This window comes from Marmota marmota, unplaced genomic scaffold (assembly GCF_001458135.2).
Source record: "Marmota marmota marmota unplaced genomic scaffold, marMar, whole genome shotgun sequence".
In the NCBI taxonomy this organism is placed as follows: domain Eukaryota; kingdom Metazoa; phylum Chordata; class Mammalia; order Rodentia; family Sciuridae; genus Marmota; species Marmota marmota.
In genome coordinates, this window is record NW_026000224.1 from 591,629 (window position 1) to 611,835 (window position 20,207).

The 20,207-nt window shown below is 49.8% G+C and overlaps 2 protein-coding genes and 1 non-coding gene across 6 annotated transcripts in view; 1 reads left to right on the forward strand and 2 right to left on the reverse strand.

Annotated features, from left to right (window-relative positions):
* Positions 1 to 20,207, reverse strand: part of Mcph1 (microcephalin 1) — a 195,610-nt gene that overhangs the window by 42,872 nt on the left and 132,531 nt on the right. The gene's annotated exons all lie outside the window — the stretch shown is intronic.
* Angpt2 (angiopoietin 2) overlaps positions 14,996 to 20,207 on the forward strand; it is a 52,575-nt gene continuing 47,363 nt past the window's right edge. Inside the window, exon 1 of the mRNA XM_015504657.2 lies at positions 14,996 to 15,829. Within this exon, the coding sequence (XP_015360143.1) occupies positions 15,542 to 15,829 (288 nt within the window). The 5' untranslated portion in view covers positions 14,996 to 15,541. The remainder of the gene's footprint in view (positions 15,830 to 20,207) is intronic.
* On the reverse strand, positions 18,919 to 18,998 carry Trnav-cac. Its single transcript has one exon. It is a non-coding gene; the product is annotated as a tRNA-Val (tRNA).

Sequence of the window (20,207 nt, forward strand, 5' to 3'; positions counted from 1 at the left end):
TAGGTTTGCAGACAAGAGGGCAGCCCGGGACCCTCCTCCAAGGTGGCAGTGGCAGGGGCTGTACTGCATCTTCTCGAAGGAGCTTGAGACCTTCAGTTGGTCCCTGCTGTGTCACTGCTCAGCTGACTATTCTAACGTAAGGGAGTCTTCATTTACCAGAGACTCTCTAGTCGGAGCTCTGAGGGAAGGTGACATGAGACAGGTGACAGAGAAGCTACAGCCATTGCTCAGCTTCCTGCAGAGGAGTCATGCTCGCTCACGTGTTCAGCAATCTGCCTGCAATCTCACGGCACGACTGTCCCCGGAGAGTGAATACCGGCTAGGTTTTCTCAGCCATCAGCCTTTGTCAAGAGGAGATGAAGCAGTTGCATGGATAGGCAGTGTCACTCTTTCTCTAATGGACAGCACAGGAAGGGTACTGTCTGGGAATCCAGAGATGGAGGGGATGCCTAATATCACAAATAAGCTTTAAGAAAAGAAAAAGCATTCACAGTGCTCTTTTATTTTGTGGCCCTTAGAAAGGCAGACCAGGGAAGATGGTGGAAAAGCTTCCCGAGCACCTGACTGTAGGTCGGAGGCAGCAGACAGGGCGAGGGCTGCTACGTGCACTCAGGGGAGCCCGGGCCTGGGAAGGGCTCTCAGACACCTGCTACCACCAGCCACCTTCCAGCTGTGGTGACCTCAAGCAGATGCAACTCCCTGTGGAGCTCACCCAAACCGTCTCAGAGGAAGCTCCCGGGACAGCTGTGGGGGTGGACGCAGTCCTCTCCAGGGAACTCAGGCTGACTCACCTTGGCCCAGCCTTTGCAAGGCCCATACCTTCCCAGCTAGGAAGAACTTTCTTTGCATTCCTGAAAAGTCCTTTTATTTGCCATAGAAAAATTTGGAACACATAAACACTATGTGAGAGTATGAAAATACTTAAAAAAGACTTACAGTTTTGCCTCCAATATTCAAACAGAATTGGTGAAGAATAGTTTAGACTTATATTGTTCCCATTGTAAGGGAACAGGTGCCACCGACTGAGCCAGCGAGACCCCTGCACCCACAGTGTGCGTCTGAGGAAGCGGGAGGGGAGCAGCACCCACTCCCAGGCAGGAGCACGGGTCAGCAGCCTGGCGCTGCGGTACAGGGCTATGTTGGTGGCTCTTGCCAGTTCAAGGGGGAAGCCAGGTTGGGACAGCCCAGTTCTGGGTGGGAGTGAGCCTGGCACTGGCCACCCCCCCCCAATTACCATCACTGTTTAACCATCCGATATCTTTTCAGTAAACTTCGTTTCCATGTGGGTCAGGACACATCAGTGGGTCTCCCTGACAACTCAGAGCCCTCTAGGACTCCTGGTGACACGGACTCTGAGGATCTAAGAGCTGCTGGTGTCCTTTTTTTTTTCTTTTTCTAAAACCGTCCCATTTTCTCAGAATAATATGCAAACCGTGAGGCGTATAGAGGACCAGACAGTTCAGCTCGGCCACTGGGACGTTTGTTCAGTTGCTCACATGGACAGGTGCAGTGCTGACCACCCTCTTCCCAAGAGCATGGATCTGCACCACTGAAGTCACTAGTCAGTGGAGGAGAACGGGCCCTCCACCAGGCTCTTGGCCAATGTCACTTACTTCCTGAACAGCCGTCCCCCCCGCCCCGTCCCCCAGCCCCGTTCCCATTTTACAGAGGAGGGCTGGAGGCTGCAGGTGGAGAGCTGAAGTGTGTCCCAGGAGTGGTGACAGCCGCGTCTGTGGAGTTCCTGGGGTCTGGCAGCCTCCGTCCCACAGGGCCCTGTCTGAACATCCCAGTCCAGACTACCTGGCTTCTCTCTCTGTTCTGGAGGCTGGGTCCAATGCTAGGAATTCTGCACCATTTCTGCATAAAAACCATGGGCTTGGCTCTGTGAGGTAGTTCCAGGAATAATCAAGTCCCCGGGCCGGAGAAGTCGAATCGCTCCCAACTTCTAACGTATTCCAAACAAGACCAACGGCTGCCGAGTCTGGGCTGCACGAGGCACCGTCCATTGGCCTTCTCCCCGAGGGCAGGCATCTGCTCAGACCCTTGATGAGACTCTGCTTGTCCTGAGAAGCCTGAGGACCCTGCTCAGCCCCACCCCCTCTCTGCGGATGACAGTACTTTTGAAATCACCACAAAGCACGCTGGGTTGACCCTGGATGCGTGTCCAAGGGCACACCTGCCACGCACGGCTCTGTGCTTGTGCCTCCCCTTCCTCCTGCTCCGTTAGCTCCAAGTTACTGGCATTTTCATAGACAAGATGTAGACATTCTGAAAACAGGGGGAAACAGCCACACAGTGATACTTATATTTAGAAAGGGATCTAGCATTTTCCCTTTTAACATTTAAAATGTGTCAAAAAAAGAAAAAAAAAACAGGCATAGAAAAGCTGAACATTAGTTCTTATGATCTGAAAACAGTCATATTTTTAAGCCCTAAATAAGCACATTATGGAAAGGGGTTTCCCAAAGCTTTAGGCTTCAAACCTTTTGTTTTCTCACTTTTCTTTTGCCAATGAAAATGTTGTTTAGAACTGATACTGGATGGTGACCAGCTGCAAGTTCTGGCTCAGTGCTCCCCTAGAAATACCAGTCTAGGAAAGAATTCCACCCATTTCCCTCTCCATGAGCCATCGCAGTGGCTCCAACTTACTCTGCTCAAAGAAGAGGGTCTGTCTGTGTGTTTGTGGGGACGGCCAAGTGTCCAGGAGACAGAGCCTAGGTGGCATATTTGGCAGTCACTAGAAGGAGAGTCTAATTCTGATCTGCCAGCAAGTGTGAGCCCTCCCTAAACTGGGGAAGCCATGCTTCAGAGTTCAGAATTGTGGGAGGCATCCCACTGCCTCGTGGAGGGCGTATGGGTGAGGAGGCCTGATGCTCCACCTCAGTGTGCCTCTGCAGGCAGGTAGAGGACGGAGGCTCGGGGTTACCTGGGCTGAAGACCACTTAGACTATGAGCTCGCTGAGAATGCCTTAGCTTGCCCCCTTGTAGTAGTGCCACAATATCTATCACAATTGACTAAAAGGAAACAACACTAAAACTAAGGACAGTAATACTGCCCTGTGCTTAGGCACCTCCTCAACCTAACACAACACTGCAGTTTGGGATCACATTAAAAACTATTTTTCCCTCACCTGGTGAACGTTTATCCTCATGGAAGATTGACGCAAGCCTTTGGCTTTTAGTAGCTGTCTAAAGAACTTCTAGAATGGTTTGAAGAGGGGCAGCAGAGTAAGTGTAGTACATAATCTGGAAAAATAAGTTTGAAAGACCACACCTGCTTTTAGATGTAAGTTCCCGGACATTTACTGGACAGTCGTGTGTATACTCAGAATCTGTGAATGTGTTTACTCTGGAACAATGCTTTGTGCCAGGCGCTTTGCACTGGGTGATTTAATTCAGCTCGGAACTATTGACCTGGATATCTGCTGGATTCACTCAGATGCTACGGGCCTTGGAGGACATGAGGTGAAGAGAAGATGGAGGCTGCACTGAAACCTCGGAGCACCATGGCTTCAAGAGAAGCCCGTAGTAAGGAGGCCATGTGCCAGCACTGGCAATGCTGAGGGACGGCAGCCTAGCTGCTCAGGTGAACTGGACTGCCCAAGTCTAAGGCCTACAACAGCTCCGGGGCCAGTTCCCCTGCAACAGGAGCTTCAGCTGGGCTGTGGGGAGAATCTGGGGACTTGTCTAGGACACGATGCTATGGCACAGCTCGCAGGCTGGCAGGCAAAGGGGCCCTTTCACGCAGGCAGCTGAGATGAACAGTGGAAGGGGAAGGGGCCCTGCCGCCTCCGTCATCTCTCAGGCTCCTTCATAGCAGATGCTGCTGCATTTGTGTGAGCAGGTGCAGCTCGTGAACCTCGTGCATCTTTCTGAAATAGCAGCAGCAGGACGGAAAGAGATAAGGAGCCTCTGGCCTAACAAGGCCACTCTGGAGTTGTGGCCAGGGCAGGACCCTGAGGCGGGCGTGCTCTGTCCTTCCTGCAGAGACAGGGACAGCTGCCCGGAGAAGCATGTTTGGGCTGGGCCGTCCTGAAGTCTGGCGGCCCTCACAGCTCCTTAGACTTCTAGGAAACAGCTTTCCTGCTGCCAGATGAAGCTCTGCAAGGCTGTCACTGTCACCGAAGCCCACGGGCTGCCTGGATCTCTCCCCTTGGGTTAAACAGGGTGCGTATGAACCAGATGGCACAGTGACAGGCGGGGCTGCACGGGGGCAGGCTGCAGTGACACAGGGAGTGGCTTTGGCAACAGAGATTGATTCTCTCATAATTTTGGAGGCCAGAAGCCTGAGATCAAGATGTGGTGGGCTTGGCTCCTCTCCCTGACTTCTGCAGGTTGCTGGCACTCCTGGGCCTGTGGAACCGCACCTCTTCTCTGCCTTGGATGTCACGTGGCATTGCCCCTGAGGGTGCCCTTGCCTGCACAGAACAGTCTTCTTATCCCAATCATGCGGGATCAGGGTCCACACTTAACTAATCACATCTACTCCAAGTAAGGGGACATTCTTAAGTCCTGAGTGTCAGGATGTCAGGGGTGAACTTAAGGGAACACAATTCAAGCCATGACAAAGGCCCTTAACGAAATGATGAATTTTAGGGTCACCGTGTTACTAACTGTACCCTGTGGATCTAATGCTATTTTGAATCACAACACCTACACAGACACTGTGAGGTTCCTTTCTACTGACTGAGTCTTCTTTATCTGCCATTATGACCTATCTCTGCCAGTCCAGGAGTCAGAAAATGGGCCAAGAGCAGAACCCACAGAGGCTGCCCGTCACTCACCCCACGTACTGCAGGGAGCTAGGTGAGACTCGTGAATGTGGCGGGCATGCGCGCATGATCGCCAGATTGGATGGTCTTCCTGCTTCAGACCCAGGCGACCCTGAGCCCAGACCCCTGCACTGGACAGGAGAGCTCTACCGGGGTGTGTTGTGACCAGTTAGAGGAAACTGCGCAGAGTCGTGCTGACCCCCTCCCCCAACCTTCTCCACCGTGGTCCTCCACTGTGGGCCGCAGCTGGAGGAGGCCTGTCCTCGACTCTGCCTTCCTATTGCTCTGCGCGGTCCTGCCATTTATCCTGTTTGCTTTTGTTGCTGCTTTTCGAGTCTGTAGCTTGGTCTCTTCCATCACCGTGGGAGAATCTGCAGCCACCATCTCCTGGAAGGCCAAGCGTCCTTCCCTTCTGGAATTCAGGCTGACCGCAGCCCTCTGCCCCTGCTCCAGGTCCTTAGAGCCTGGTGCTGTACCACATCGTTGACCATTCTGACGCCTAGAGTGTCTCACCTTGCTGAACTTGACTTTTAAACTGCAGAGTCCGATTGCTGTCTTTTTTTTTTTTTCCCTACGAGTTTTATTTTCAGATCCTCAAGATCTTTAGTTTTCTGTCCTGTTTAGGTGTTATCAACACTTTATTTTGTATCTTTGAACTTGATAAGTGTTATGGGTGGAACTGCACCCTGCCAAACGTCAGTCCTAATCCCAGTTCCTCAGAAGGGGAGCACATCCCTTTAAGATGTAATTCTTAAAGGGATGTCCAGGAGCGGGGTGGGCTCCTGATCCCACGTGACGGTGTCGTCACCAGACAGCCAAACAAAGACACAGAGACAACGCAGGAGCACAGCCTCATCAAGGCGTCAAGCGGCAGAGCTTGGGTGGCTCCCTGCAGGTTTCATCGGGCGTGGGGGGCCCACCCATGCCTGATCACAGACCTCCGGCTTCCAGAGCTGGGAGAACAGAGTCCCCTGTTCTAGGCAGAAGAGTCTGTGGCTCCTTCTCTGTCACAGCAGCCCTGAGAGAGAACCCACCAAGTACAGCTATTTTGCACGAGGCCTGGTAACTTCCACCCAGAAGCTTCGATAGCTGCTTCTTGCTATTCGTTCTGCACATTTTTGCTACTGGTGCCGGGATTCCCGGTGTGCTTACTCATTTCTGCCTATGAGTTGTTCAGTCTCCTTGAGAAGTTGACTATTCTGAGAGCCCTGGTGAAGGTGCACCCCTTCAGAGAGGATTCTCCTTAGCATCCACCATGGCTGGGGTGGGTGAGGGTTGATATCCCCAGCCCCCAACCCCCTTAGAAAAATTCACCGTGGCTTGAGGTCTTTCCCACCCACCCGCCTTATGCAGTAAGAAGAGCGAGCTCAGAGTTACACCCTCAGGGGTGGCGTCCTGCTCTCAGGGCACGCTTTCTCGGTCTCCTGAAGGGTGGGATGGGAGGTCTGTTGCTCTCCACCAGAGGCTCAGCTGTGTCCTCTGGAAGGAGAGGTTCACCAGGTGCTCCCACTCTCTCGGGTCCTAGTCTTGTCTTTCGTCCAGCCCACTGAGGCCCTGAAGAGGGCAGCTCTGGTGTGAGCCACATCTGACTAATATTCCACTGGACTCCTTGGGCTCTTATGCCTGGGCCGGGCATTTTCTTATGGTCTTCACATTTTGTTGATACTTTAAAACTCAGTGATAGAGAGGCCCTGGGTTCAAGTCCCACTGTGTGTGTAATGAAAAACAAAAGCCAACAAAACAAAAAAGTCCTGAAGCCCTCATGCCTAGCATTTCCAGCTGTTTAGTGGGAGCTCATTCCCAATATCAAACCTATCCCATCCCTGGAGTCCCGCACCCAGTCAGGGCAGAAGGCATGGCATTGACCCTCTTGATTATTTGGAGCCCTATGTCACTGCTCAGGCCACTGTGATGCTTGGCCTGCATTACCACGGCCGCTTGTCCTGCGGCGCCTCACCTCCTCCTTCCCCACACCCCTTTGGGCCTACCCAGAGCAGACGGGGAGCTCTCTGCTTCAGACTCAGGGGCTTTGCGTTCACTCTGACACCGTCCCATTCCCACGCAGATCCGTGGAGCTAGTTCTGGACGGTGGCTGCACTCCTACCCTTCCCCTCCCTTCCCTCAGCTGTGGCCGGCCCCAGGTGCTGACGCCCGGCATTCTCTACTGTACAAGCAGTTTTCGTAGCCTGGAGTGTCATTTCTCTCCGCTTGGGTTGTACTGGGGAACGGGGTTTGAATAAGTAAGCCATTTGGATCTGAAATAGACACAGTATTCTCACAATCCCTCGGTCCTCACCTGCCTTCAGAGCCTTCTCTGCACATTGGCGGTGTGTGAGGGAGCACTTCACCCAGCACTGTCCACACATGGGATCGTCTGCCTGCCTAGTCAGCCCGAGGACTTCCTGCAAGCAGGAGCGGGTCTCCAGGTCCACTCCTTAGGAAGACTGACAGTACAGTCCTCTGCTGTTCCTGCTGCCACAATGGCACGGAGGGCCTGGTTTGGGCAGTTACCCTATCTCAGAGCACCCAGAAACAGCTTCTGACGCCATACATCCTAAACAAACACTAAAGATGTTTCTTCACTGTGTGCGCGCCTGTGCACTGGGTGTTGGTTCTACCTTCTGAATGTACTGTGCTGTTCTGCATTAAAATGAAAATAAAAGCATCCCAGGTTGTACACTGGTTGCAACTGACTTATGTCCTAAGTTAAGAGTCATTCCTATTAACGCCTTCAACAACAAATTTTCCGGTCACTTGGTATGAGTCCAGCAGGGGGAGCAGGTGAGCATCACAACTGTATTTTCCAGAGGGTACCTGCTGTAATCAAGCAAGAATTTTTGATGTATACATAAAAAAAGGTCATTGCAAGGCATCAGGATTTTTGGGGAAAGCACATAATTTCTTGACCTGGAAATATTCTACTAGTATATGGTCTTTAAAAAACAATGCTGATTTTTTTTTTTTTTTCCTTGAGGGAAACAGGTGTCAGGAACTTGGTACCCTGACACTGCTATAAACGTCCGTCCTCTCTACAGACTTTGTACAATTTACTTCCTTTTATTTTCTCTTCTGTGTCAGTCAGTCTTTGACTTCAGGCCCTTTCCGGGAAAGGGGACACTCTGGGAAGTATGGCCTGTCACTAGCAGGGCAGCATGCAAGATGCCTACGACAGACAAGGTTTTGGGAGAAGAGCCACCTGCCCTCTTCTTCTCCCAGGAGCAGGAGCGGGTCTCCAGGCTGTTGGGGAAGCCAAGCCGTCACTGGACCAAGTGAGGAAAGAGTGACAGGGATGACTGTCACACGCTGAATGCAAATATCATGCACACAGCTGTAACTTCATGCATAATATTACAGCTCTGGATCATTTCTCAAGAACTCCTTGGTGTGTGTGACCCACAATCAGGTGCAGGTTCCCACAGGGAGGCTGTTCCTACCAGGCCGGCCAGATGGATGGGCACCCCAAAAGGAGGTCACGTGCTGTTTTTACCTCTCTGACATAAGCAATCTTATTTGTGTTAACCTTTAGGCAGGAGAGTTAATGTGTCTTACTGTAAATAGCACACATGCCATTTTTATTTCTCTTTTAAAAAGTGTTTCTCAATAATTAAGACAAAATTTTATAAATTTAGATTAAACAAAGATTAATTCAGATGGCATTAAGCTACTTTCAAATGAAAATTCATTCTGTAAGGAGTAATGGTTGTGACAAAGAGGCTGGACACACATTTTTTCAGAAGTCACAAAAGCTGAATTTTCTACAACTCTGTTGATTTGCATTCAGAAACATTTAATGTAAGACTATAGCTATTAAACTCACTTCAAAAATCTCAAAGAAAATATGTCAGTCACAGGAAAGATCCTACTTGACTGAACTTAGGTCATGGGTAAAACAGTAATCGCTGACATCAATGGACTGAGAAGAATGTTTAGTATTTCTTTCTAGGGAGAAAACAGGAACCAAATTATTGGCAAAAATACTGTCAGGCTAATGCACTCATCCATTGTTTGAGAATTTCACCCACTGCCTTTGTAAATCTGTGACTTGTATCTTGACCTTTTTGGCATTTGTTTTTTTTGATGAGAAGATAAAATATTCCATAAAAATATTAGGATGAAAACATTTAAAAATCAAACAGTATTTTGAGATAACTTTATACAACAGGATAATTATATAAACTAAAATATCCCTAAAAATTCAAGGAATTTGTGGTGCAATCTTACAAAAATAGTTATTTGGATATTTCCCAAGTTTTTAGAAAATAAAAAGTTCTTCCTTTCAAAGCCCATAAGGTTACATAGCACACACAGTGTGGCCCTAAGATAGGAGAGTGCTTTAGCAGATGCTAGGCTGGTTTACGACTGTGCAAACTGCGAAAGATTTGAGACTCTTTTAAGTTTATTTAAAAAAAAAAAATCTTCCTATCTAAATGTCATTTGGACATGGTTTCACAGCAAGCCCTGAGGACTTGGAATGAATGAGGACTCGGCACCTTTTCAGTTTAATCCAAACAAGAACGCAGGGCACCTGGAGTCCCAGGGCATGGATTCTCATGCCATCTGCCCTCTTCTTCTCCCAGTGTGCTGACAATTGGGATCCATGTCCAATGACTCAGTGGCAGTGAGGGAGGTAACTGCTCTTGAGTCAGGGTCCTTCAACTGCGGAGGTCTCCAGCTGTCTGTGAGGGGACACGCTGCTGATGTGGGGACAGCTGTTTCCTGGCCAAGGAAGTGGCTCAACACATGGGGCAGAAGCTCTTCCCCTCCTTTGCCAGGCAGAGAGCGACTCATGCAAGCGCACATTCCCTCCCGACTCACAAAGGTGGCTCTATGCATGATGATTTGCACACCAAATATCCAAACATACTGGGACAGCTACTGTGTGTCAACCCCTCCCCCGACATATACCTACATATATTTAATTGCAACGAGAACAGGAAATTGTGCTAAGCTAAGCACTGCACTTCATTTGGGAAACTGCTTCTGTTCCAAAAGGCTCCTCAGAGTCCTCTAGCTGTCAACATAGGATGAAGTCAAAAAGGCAAGGCAGAAAAGAACTGTAAAACCAGAAAAATCAAAGTATGGATGGGAAATGTGTATAAAGCTGAACTGGTAGGTTCAGACAGCACACCAAGTTCCAGGGGTCTGTCCTTGGCTAATCACTAATTCTTTGCTTCTGGGTCTGCATGAGCGAATTGGTTGCACACCCACATGATAGATGGTCATGGGTCTAGCCATACTGACACACACTTGGTGAGTGTCCACCCAACACCCCACAGCTCCGACTCAGGTGACCAAAGGCCACAGAAGACTCTGGAAGTGAAATGGGGATGCATGTTTGGGCTGCAGAGAGGACAGTCAGTACTAAGTGGTGCGTGTGGATTTGATCCTGCAGGCTGGGCTTTTCCATGTTGAAATCAGAGGGAAAATCATTGCTTTAAGTTCTCCTGAGATTCATCACCATTAAGGTACAGAAAGGCCCAGAGACACACTTGACTGGTGGGGTCTCTCTGCGCCTCACGCACCTCGCCTTCCTCCCCTGTTACAAAAGCTGCCCGTGTGTTCCCGGAGGCCTGTGCGTCTCAGCTTTCCTTGTCTTCCTGTGGGCAGTAAGGTCAAGGGGCTTTCCTGCGGTGCTCGTCTCGCACTCAGCCTCGGGGCACTGTAGCTCCCGGGCTTCCCTTCAGTCCAGCATGAGCAGCAGCGCTGGGGAGCAGCACCCGTGGGCGCACCTGCGTTCCTGCACGTGGCTGTGGACTTCTAGTTCAACATGTGCCAAAACGGAACAGCCACGGAGGCACACCAAGGGATGACCATGCTGGGGCTGCTTTTAGGAAGAAGGCTAGAGTAGACCTCACCCTCTCCTGTGCTGTCAGCTGTGGACGCCTCCCCAGTTCTCATTCCTTATTGCCCTCAACTCAGGGGGAAGGAACGGTGAAAATAACCTCTGACAACAGTTTTATGTTCAGTGAGCTTCCTGATGGTTTCTCCTGCATGCTGAAGGCTAAGCTGCATATGTAAACATGTTGACTTTGTTTTGCCAATTTTATAGAGGCCAGGGGTAGGAAGGAGAGATGGCCAAGCTGTCTCTCAGCTGCCTTCCAGTGGTAGCATGCCAGGCGCCTGAGAGTCCCGAGTGTGCCCATCTGTCTGCGAAATAGAGCGTCCCAATTTCATATTTTAGGGTAATTCAGCACCGATAGTTCCTCGTATACCAACACGGCCCTTTCCAAAAGTTAAGATCAGGCGGGGCCAAGTACGCCGTGCCAATCACCACCCTGGGGTCCTGCTGGTGGCAATGACATGAGGAGAGTAGACTCTGTGTGGGTGAGGGTGAGGACAAGGGGCTGTCTCAGGAGGGGCTGCCCAGCCCTGTGGGAACCACTGTGCTCCAGGTCAGGGGCCAGTGGCCTGCATGGACGTAGGAGCCCTTTCCTGTACTTGCCAACAGGGCAGGGCTCTGGCAAAGCACAGCGTGTGAGCCTTGTCAGCAGGAAGGCAGCGGCAGCCCAGGCCCAGGCCAGGTGGGGGCCCACTTCCACCTGGTGGTCAGCACCCTACCTGGCCGAGTCCTGGATGTACGCTGGCTTCCTGGGTGTCGGCAGAGGCTACGTGGGTATGCTCACAAGTCGTTACTTGGCATCTGTGGCTCAGGGGGCTGCTACCACTTTGTGCTGACTGGACGTTGCCTTTCTTGTTTGGTTTCCTGCTTCCAGTGACACCATTCAAATGGAACAAGACATTTGAGGGAGCCACACACTGCTCTGGGTGCCTCAGGGCCTTGAAGGGCTGTGGCCACTCTGACTCCAGGATCCAGAGAGCGGCAGGTCGATGCCTACATCAGCCTTGCTCCCGGGTGGCCAGAGGCTGCAACCTACAGGAGATCCCTGGCGAAACGGGATGAAGTAAAGCAAAGCGGCCAGTTGTGAGGTTCTGGGTAAAGCTGACCTCTTTCTTTCATGGGAGTACGTAATTGAGTCTTTTTGGTGCCATCAAACAGCTTAATGAGACCTTGCGAGAGTTCTACAGAGGATAGATGGAGCCTCTGAAGTTACAGCTGATAATATGCAATACGGGGAGAAGACAAACATTATTAAGAAAACAAACAGCACCGCCACAGCTGTCCAGCAGAACTGTTAGAGGGGAAAAAGAGGCTGGGCAGGCGGCTTTGGGAAGCCTGGAACAACATCCCTCGTTTCACATCTTCATCTGCCTTCGGCTGCTCTGCCAGCAAGTCACTCAAGAGTCCAGCAGGAGTGGAGAGTGCAGAGGACCACAGCGAGGCCGCCTTCAGAGTGTGGAGAGATGTGGACTGAAGCCAGTGCCACCCCGGGCCTGTGGAGAGCAGTGCCAGCAGCCACCGTTGGGGCATCTCCTAAGCAACTGAAGCAGGTGCCTCTATGGCCCAGATGGAGGGCGACCTCGACCCTCGCTGCCCCTGCCTTCCTTCCTCCTCGGCACATAGGTGTAGCCCCTCGCTCCCCTGACGCAGTGTCTGGGCTCCTGCTGTGGCCTGGCACGTGAGCCCTGGCCGGCCTCTCCTGGCCTCCCCTTCCGGCACTTCCTCCTCCCGCCGCACCTCCCACCCGGCCTCAACGTGGCACTCTCTCTGGGCCTTTCTAAGCCCCCTCCCCTGGCCCGTCTCACGCTCCTGTCCTGTCTGAAGCCGCGAGCAGGGCATCAGAGGGCTCTGCACTGAGCAGTGGCCCTAGAGGTCCCATGCCAGACCCCGGTGGACATCCTAGGCTCTGACTCACAGGTGGGCAAACGACAGCCCACAGCAGATTTTGTCTGTGAGCTAAGAATAATCTTCACATTCTTAAATGGTTGGAAAAAATCCAGAGAAGACTATTTCACAAAGGTGAAAATCACATGAAATCCAACTTTGGAATAAAGCTGTACTGTCCCCACTGCTCTTACTAAGTTCTGGCTAGTGGCTGCTTTGGGACTCGAGCCGAGAGCTGGTGACAGATGGGACGGCTAACACAGCCTAAAAATCTACTATCTGACCCTTCACAGAAATGGGTGTCAACTCCTGGTCTAACCAGAGCTTCCCTCCACCTCCAGTTCTAGTAATTTCTATTTAGGAATCTACAAAGAGCAGCAGTTCCTTCCACGCTCTGGTCCTCGGGGCCTGGATCAGGACTGTGTCCACACTGACACCTGCAGGCCAGCTGTCCCCAGGAGCCTGTCACCTCCCTCCTGTCTGCACTCTGCAAGTTTACAGGTCTCGCTCCTTTGAGACACCAGGAGCTTCTTAGGTGAGAAGCTCAGAGGTGTGAGCACCCAGCCCCTGCCCTGGCAGCACGTCTCACACAAACCTGGTGGATAGGCAGCACTTGGGGACCTCCTCCTGGGGCCTGTAAAACCACCCCATCTGCCTGGGAGACAACTGAATGAGTCTTAAAACACACGTGCAATTTAATACTTCACAATATGCTTCTTCAAACAGGCAAAAAATGTAGAAGAAAAAAATGTCTATGCTGTGCTACTGCTTCACACTGAATCAGAGAATAATAGTTACAGTGTTTGAAGGTAGAAGAACTGATTTCCATTTCATATCAGTGCCTAGAAGGAAAGGAAACAAATACTCCTAAATGACTTGTACCACTGCCTGTCACCTTAGCCTGGAAGGCTTTACGGGAGAGTGGCCTCTATTTTACAGGTAGGGAAACTGAGGCTGGGAGGGGTTGAGCATTTGCGGAGGTACCTCGGCTCCCAGGCTTGTCTGAACACAAGGCACCTCCCTCAAGGGCTTGCTGTCTGGAGGGGTGACCTTCTCTGGTTTGGTCCTTTCGTGGGGACTACGCACCTGGGTCTTGGCGAACTCAAACTCTTTCTTCTACCAACACAAATTCTGAACATAAATTCTGGCCTTTCTGAGCTTGAGAATGTTGGTAGTCTGGCGCCAAGGAACCCCTCCTCAAAAGACCTGAGGCCCAGATCTAGGGATGGCCTGACCACAGTATGCTGCTCACATGAGAGAGAATCTGAGACACTGTAACAGAAACCTCTAACTTACAGGGATGAGAAAGTCACAGATGCTGACCACCATGTGGTAACCAGTCGCAGACACAGGAAAGGCTGTATTTTGGCAAGAGCATGGTGGAAAACTGACTTTTTACCCCCTGTCCAAGCTCATGGACCTAATGAATTCTGGCCACGGACCTCAGAATCAAAACCCCTGTTTTAAAGGAAAGAGCGAAGTCGGTCCAGTAATAGGATGGATTTTTTTCAGGGTCTCCTGGAAACAGATCTCAGGAAAACGAAATTCACTATATAAATTCCAGATTCACCTATGAATTAAAATCATAATTCTTCACTGCTCTGAAAGCTGACCTTGGTAATGCAGACTGACCCTCAGCTATCACAGCTAGACGAGCTCTGCTACTTTCCCACTCAACTGGGAAATAAGTCCAGACCACTGAGATACAAACGGTCTCGAGCAAGGCTCAGAGACATTGCCTGTGTACCCCAGTCTGGGAGCCAGCACTCTGCCCATCTTCAAGGACGGGGTTTCAGCTCCAAAGGAAGCGACACACAGGGGGTGCAGAGCTGTGGAACTGAGCAGACAGTCTGGGAAGTCGGTTGGAGCTGCTGCTGCGTTTACAGATAAGGACGTTAGAATTCAATTCAAAAGGGGACATGATTGGTCGGAGTCCAACACCGTGTGAGACCAATTTAATTGGTAATGCTATGAGATAATGAGATCTGGGCAGGTCTTGCTGTAAGAAAGTGTGAGGCTAGGTGCTCGTCTTAGCACACTTTTAAATTCTGATTTTCGATTGCAACTTAATACGCACTAGTTAATCAGACCAGTATATTTTAAGTTTACTTTGAATACTTATGTGAATATTTTGTTTGAAAGAATAAATGTCAAGGCTCCCAAACTGATCTTTCTAACTGGAGTTAACAATGTCAAGCTAGTTTAAAATAAAAACTTTTCATAACTTAGTGAACAGTTCCAAAATTGAGCCGTACCAAGGAGACGGTTTCCCTCTGGAAAGGCAGTTTACAGGAGCCAAATGTCTTCCTCTTTATTTGTAATAACAAAAATAAACCGAAGTCCTGACATATTTGTAGTATTTTTATTCCTAAAGGAAAAAACAGGAACTTTCATTGTACTTTAAAATTAAAGTTACTACCTCAGATACTCTGCCAGCTGAGCTCGGAGAAGTGAGCACCATATCATAGGACAGCCCCACTTCTCTCGAGGAAATGCTCAATCAGGGTGGTGCCTCCGCGGGCCCAGGGGTCCCACAGCTGGTCAGCGTTCCGTCCCGAGGGCTTCTGCAGCCTGCGGTCCTGGTTGGACAGCGAGCATTACGCTCTGATTTTTCCTGCTGCCTGGCTAGTGACCCCCTACAGGAAGATAACGGGGGAGCCAGGAGGGCGGAGCCACTTGCTGCACATGTCTGGCTGCTCTTATCAACTTATCATATAAGGAAAGGAAAGTGATTGATTCGGATAGTGACACTGTAGAATCAGGGAAAGAGAAACAAAGAGACATGAGAGCTGCTCTCTGACGCCGGCACAGCCCTCTCGAGCGAGCAGGACTGCTCTGCCCACTGCGATCTGACAGTTTACTGCGTGCCCCGAGAGAAGTCAGCCCTGAAACCAAGCCTGCCGCTGGAAGGGAGGGACAGGCAGGCTGTCACTGACGGACTCGGCCATGCAGCACAGCCCTGCCTTTTAGACGGCAGCTCAGAGCTCTGGACTCCCATGCGTCTGGAAGTCTGCTGAACTGGTGGTTTACTACCCAAAGCAAGAGAATGTGGCAGATTGTTTTCTTTACTCTGGGCTGTGATCTCGTCTTGGCGGCAGCCTACAACAGCTTTCGGAAGGGTGTGGACAGCACTGGCAGAAAGCAGTACCAGGTCCAGCACGGGCCCTGCAGCTACACCTTCTTGCTGCCGGAGACGGACAGCTGCCGCTCTTCCTCCAGCCCCTACGTGTCCAATGCCGTGCAGAGGGACGCACCCCTGGACTACGACGACTCCGTGCACAGGCTGCAGGTGCTGGAGAACATCATGGAGAACAACACTCAGTGGCTGATGAAGGTAGGCAAATTGGGCTCCCTGAGCTTCGGGAGCTCTCGGGGCCAGAGCTTTGGCGAGGTGGTGACCAGCACCCTGAACAAAGGACCATCCCTCTTGTCCTGTGCCCGGTGGAGGGGGGGTAACGTGCCACAGGGCAGAAAGCGAAAGGGGTTACTTGAAAAGTGTGCCAGGACCCGAGTGGTCGGTCTCTGGGGCTGGGAGCTTCCTAGAGTGGCAGCGGAAGTGCACTTCCCTGCAGACGCTGCAGGCTCTTCTGTCTGAGCAGCTGGAGCTCCCTGACACCCATTACCAGGACCTACTCAGCGGGTGGCAGGCATGTGAGGGAGGCTGTGAGCTTGCAGCCCGGGGTAAGGAAAACGTGAGAATCCTGTTAATGACTGATATGTAGCGGATGGACTCAAGTGCTTTACCAATTTCCTGAATTTCTTTATGAAAATAGATTGTGACTCCTGCTAAATGAGAGGAAATTCAATAAAGCAGACCTCGGTTTCCCAGAATCTCAGGGCTCGACCACTGCAGGCTTGCACTCTGACACAGGGACTAGCTTCCCAAGAACCCGAAGGCACAGTGGCCCTGTTCAGTTCCATTGTGGGCTCTGGGAGCTTCCCCACGTGGGACCGGTATGGGACGGGGTGACAGCCTGTTCTTCGGTGGCAGGGTTCCACCGCTTCACAGCCTTTTCTCAGAGCACGCGACCAAAATAAGATCCTGAAAGCTCTGTTTTTCTTTCACAAACGATCGTTTTCATACGAAACCCCAAGTGACCCTGGAATTTTCTTTATACGAACCATATGTATTCCAAAGGAAGTTTAAACAAAACATGTAAATAGCAGGTTAACGGTTAGACATTATAAAGATGACATTGCCTGGCAACGCGGACGTGGGAGAGGGTCATTATTTAAAGCCACATAAAAGCTTCTCAAAGTCGGTGGGCTTCCTGGACATTCCTCCCAAAGAGGGAGATGATCTTGTCTTCCATGTCAGCACGGCTCTGTGCTCTGGCACCCTGTCTGAATCTCTGAGTAGGTGTGGGATCCTGATCTGTGTTTCTCATTAACCCCCCTACCTTCAGAGAGGAAGCCACTGACTCATGACTCAGGCCAGGAGTCCAAATGAATGAATGTGCCCAGCCCCACTGCTATTGTGACAGAGGGGCTGTTCAATTGGAGAACAGAGACAACAGATGCAGACAGGCTCCTCAGATAAAGACCTCAGCAGGGTCTGCTCCTGGGTGAATTTTCTGGTTTCTCTCCTCCTTTAAGATCACTGTGTGTGCTCTTTTTAAATCTTGTAAAACTCATCATGTGCAAATGATGACACTAAACATTGACGTATGCAGTAGCACAGGTCTCAACTTTGGAAGGCAAACTGGATCCTCGATGTCTGGTGACCTCTATTTCTTTGACTATGGCATACTCACATTTAGTGACCTCCCACATCTACCATGGCCGGGTTAATTGTGCAGAGAGCCCCAGAGCAGGGTAGGGGGGACACATGGAACTAGTAAACATTGTAACCTGCCCGACTAGCAAGCCACCTGCTAAAATAAACAGTCACCAAATATAAAGAGAATGTTTTGTCAAATGCAGGACGACTCAATCACATTGGCTTGGTTAGGCCCAGGATGGTGTACCTGTGACCCTCTGAGAAGGTGCAGGCGTTTTTAAGGGCAAACCAGCCCCTTCTCTCAGGCCCTGGAGACACTGTTGAGACAGAGCAGGAGGCAGACTCTAGCAGGTGACCAACATCTCGTCCTTCCAGGGTGGATTAGTAAGAGTGTGCGCAGCAGTGCACGGGGATTTCTAAAGCCCTTGTTAGCTAGCCAGTGAGGTGTCAAGAGGGGCCTGCAGTTCCTCTTTTCCTAGGTTCTGCACCTGTTCCTGGGGCCTTCCCTGGGCGGTGGGCACCTGAGGCAATTTGGCCCCCACTCCCTGGTTTACAGGCTCCCGGCTTGGGAAGAAAAGCGAAAAACAAACACAAAACCTGCCTGGGATGGTTCAATGTAAACTCTCTGCTTGTTTTTCTCCCTGTGTTTTGGCACCTGTAATAATAAGCACTCTTTTCTGTCAAGGAAAAAAATAAGGTCCAAGGGAAATGATTGATAAACCCCTAATTAAAGGACCCACCTCACACCTATTTATAGATTCACACTGAAAGAAAAAGCACAACCCCGTACATTTCATTGTTTCATATATTTTTTGGGGGGCTGTTTATTTTTTTATGGTCCCATATTTCCTTTCTTTCCTTGATAAACACTAAAAATAAGAGGCGTACACACACACTCAGGAAAAAAAAAAAAAAAACCACCAGAAAATCTTTATACATTTAAGAGTTTAAAAACTTGCTAGGAAGGAAAATGAGACCAAGTTTCTGGTTAGTTTTAAGGCCACTGAGTAGTATTTCAGCTTCTGAGTGGGGAGCAGGCCCAGGAGCCAGGACAGACAGCTGTGTGCACACCATCGACAGCCCCCAGGCTGCCCAGCACGGCCAGGCAGAGGAGTGTCCAGCTGCAGGAGAGCCGGGAGCATGAATGGGAGGCAAGGGAGGGAGGCTCTTGCTCGTGCTCAAGGGTAAGATAAATTCACCACGTCCACCCAGCAGTCCCATTGCCTGGCCAGGTCCACAGGAGTCTGGCTTCCCCTGCAACTCTTCTGAACCTCTGTCCCAGTGATAGTAAACACAGTTCATAAAAAACCTCACAAATACCTTAGCAAAACACATTGTAGTTGGCTAGGGGACCAAATGTATTTTTTTTTTTCCGATAAGAGGAAATGTGAAAAGGAAATAAACAACTATTTCACGCTGATGAATGCCTTATATTTCATAAACAACTGCAAGCCCCACAATCATTTTAAAACAGAATGATTTGAAAAATAAAGCTAATGACTATTAAACTGATGTAAACATTTCCTTTGCTATATAAGTTCTACTTCTTTTAAACAACATTAAGTGCAGGAGCTGTAAACTTGAATCACAATCTTTTTTTTTCTTTAAAAGTGATAATGTGGGCTGGGGTTGTGGCTTGGTGGTAGAGTGCTTGCCTAGCATGTGTGAGGCACTGGGTTCAATTCTCTCTCTTTTTTTTTTTTTTGTGGTGCTGGGGATTGAACCCAGGACCTTGTGCATGTGAGGCAAGCACTCTACCAACTGAGCTATATCCCCAGCCACATGAGTTCAATTCTTAGCACCATATAAATAACTAAAATAAAGCTCCATTGACTTAAAAATATATTTTTAAAAAAAGTTTTTTGATTTGTACTCTTTTAATAGGTATGAGAGCTACTGCTCAGGGGCAGGGCAGGTACAAATGCGTCATTGCCACCAGGGGGAGAAGTAAGGACAAGGGGCTCACAGAGGAATTCAGCCCTGCAGCCCCAGCCACCTGCCGAGAGGAGGGTGGTGTTCCATCAAGTGGGGTGTGAAACATTCCTTAGCTGTACATTCAAAAACCAGGACCAGACCCCCCCCCCCCAAAAAAAAAAAGATCAAAAACGGAGCTGGGTTTATGAAGGGAAAGACAGCCCATCACAGCCACAGCCAGGGCCTGCTGCAATGCAGAGGGAAAACTCTGTCCTGGTCTTCAGCTCCATCCCGAGTCGGGAAATGTGACTGTTTTCAGTATTATAAGCAAATTTTATGCATTCACGAGCCGGTCAAACCTGCTATTCAAGATTTTAGGGAAAACAACTGTCATTATAATAATCATACACCAATATGATAGTAGGGGTGAAGAGAAAAGGTTTCACGGTGGCTGGGAAAAGAAGCTATATTTCAGTGTGACAAGGAAAAGTACAGTTGTTGACTATATATCTTACCCACGTGCTCATGCACTGCCTGAAGTGCAGAAGGTGCTTTCTCTACATAACTGGAAGACAGAATAAATGTTTACCACACACAGTTTTACCCTCTGCTTATTAAACAAGGTTGTCTGACATTGGATCGATTATTTAGGCGTCATACTGGGGTAGAAGAATTGCCCAGAGTCTAGAACTAAGAAATGGATGTCCCTAATCTCTTTCTTCAATGCATGCTCCATGTGGCCTTAATATGGAAGTCTGCTGACCTCAGTCAATGTGGTGCTTCTAGGCTGACAGGGGCTGCAACCAGAAGTTCACCTGGGCACTGGTTACTGCACTTGGAAGCTGACAAGGGTACTGGCCTTGCCAGCGGTCACTGCACTCAGGCTGACCACAGGGCTTACTCCAACCCATAGTAAACTGAAATCTTGTATATTTGTAACTAAAAAAAACAAAAAAACAACAAAAAAAAACCCCACTTCAAACCAATCCCACTACCATATTGATATTTGAAAAAATATGAAAATGAGCTGATCAAACCCACTATGAGCTAAAAAAAAAAAAAAAAAAAAAAAAAAAAA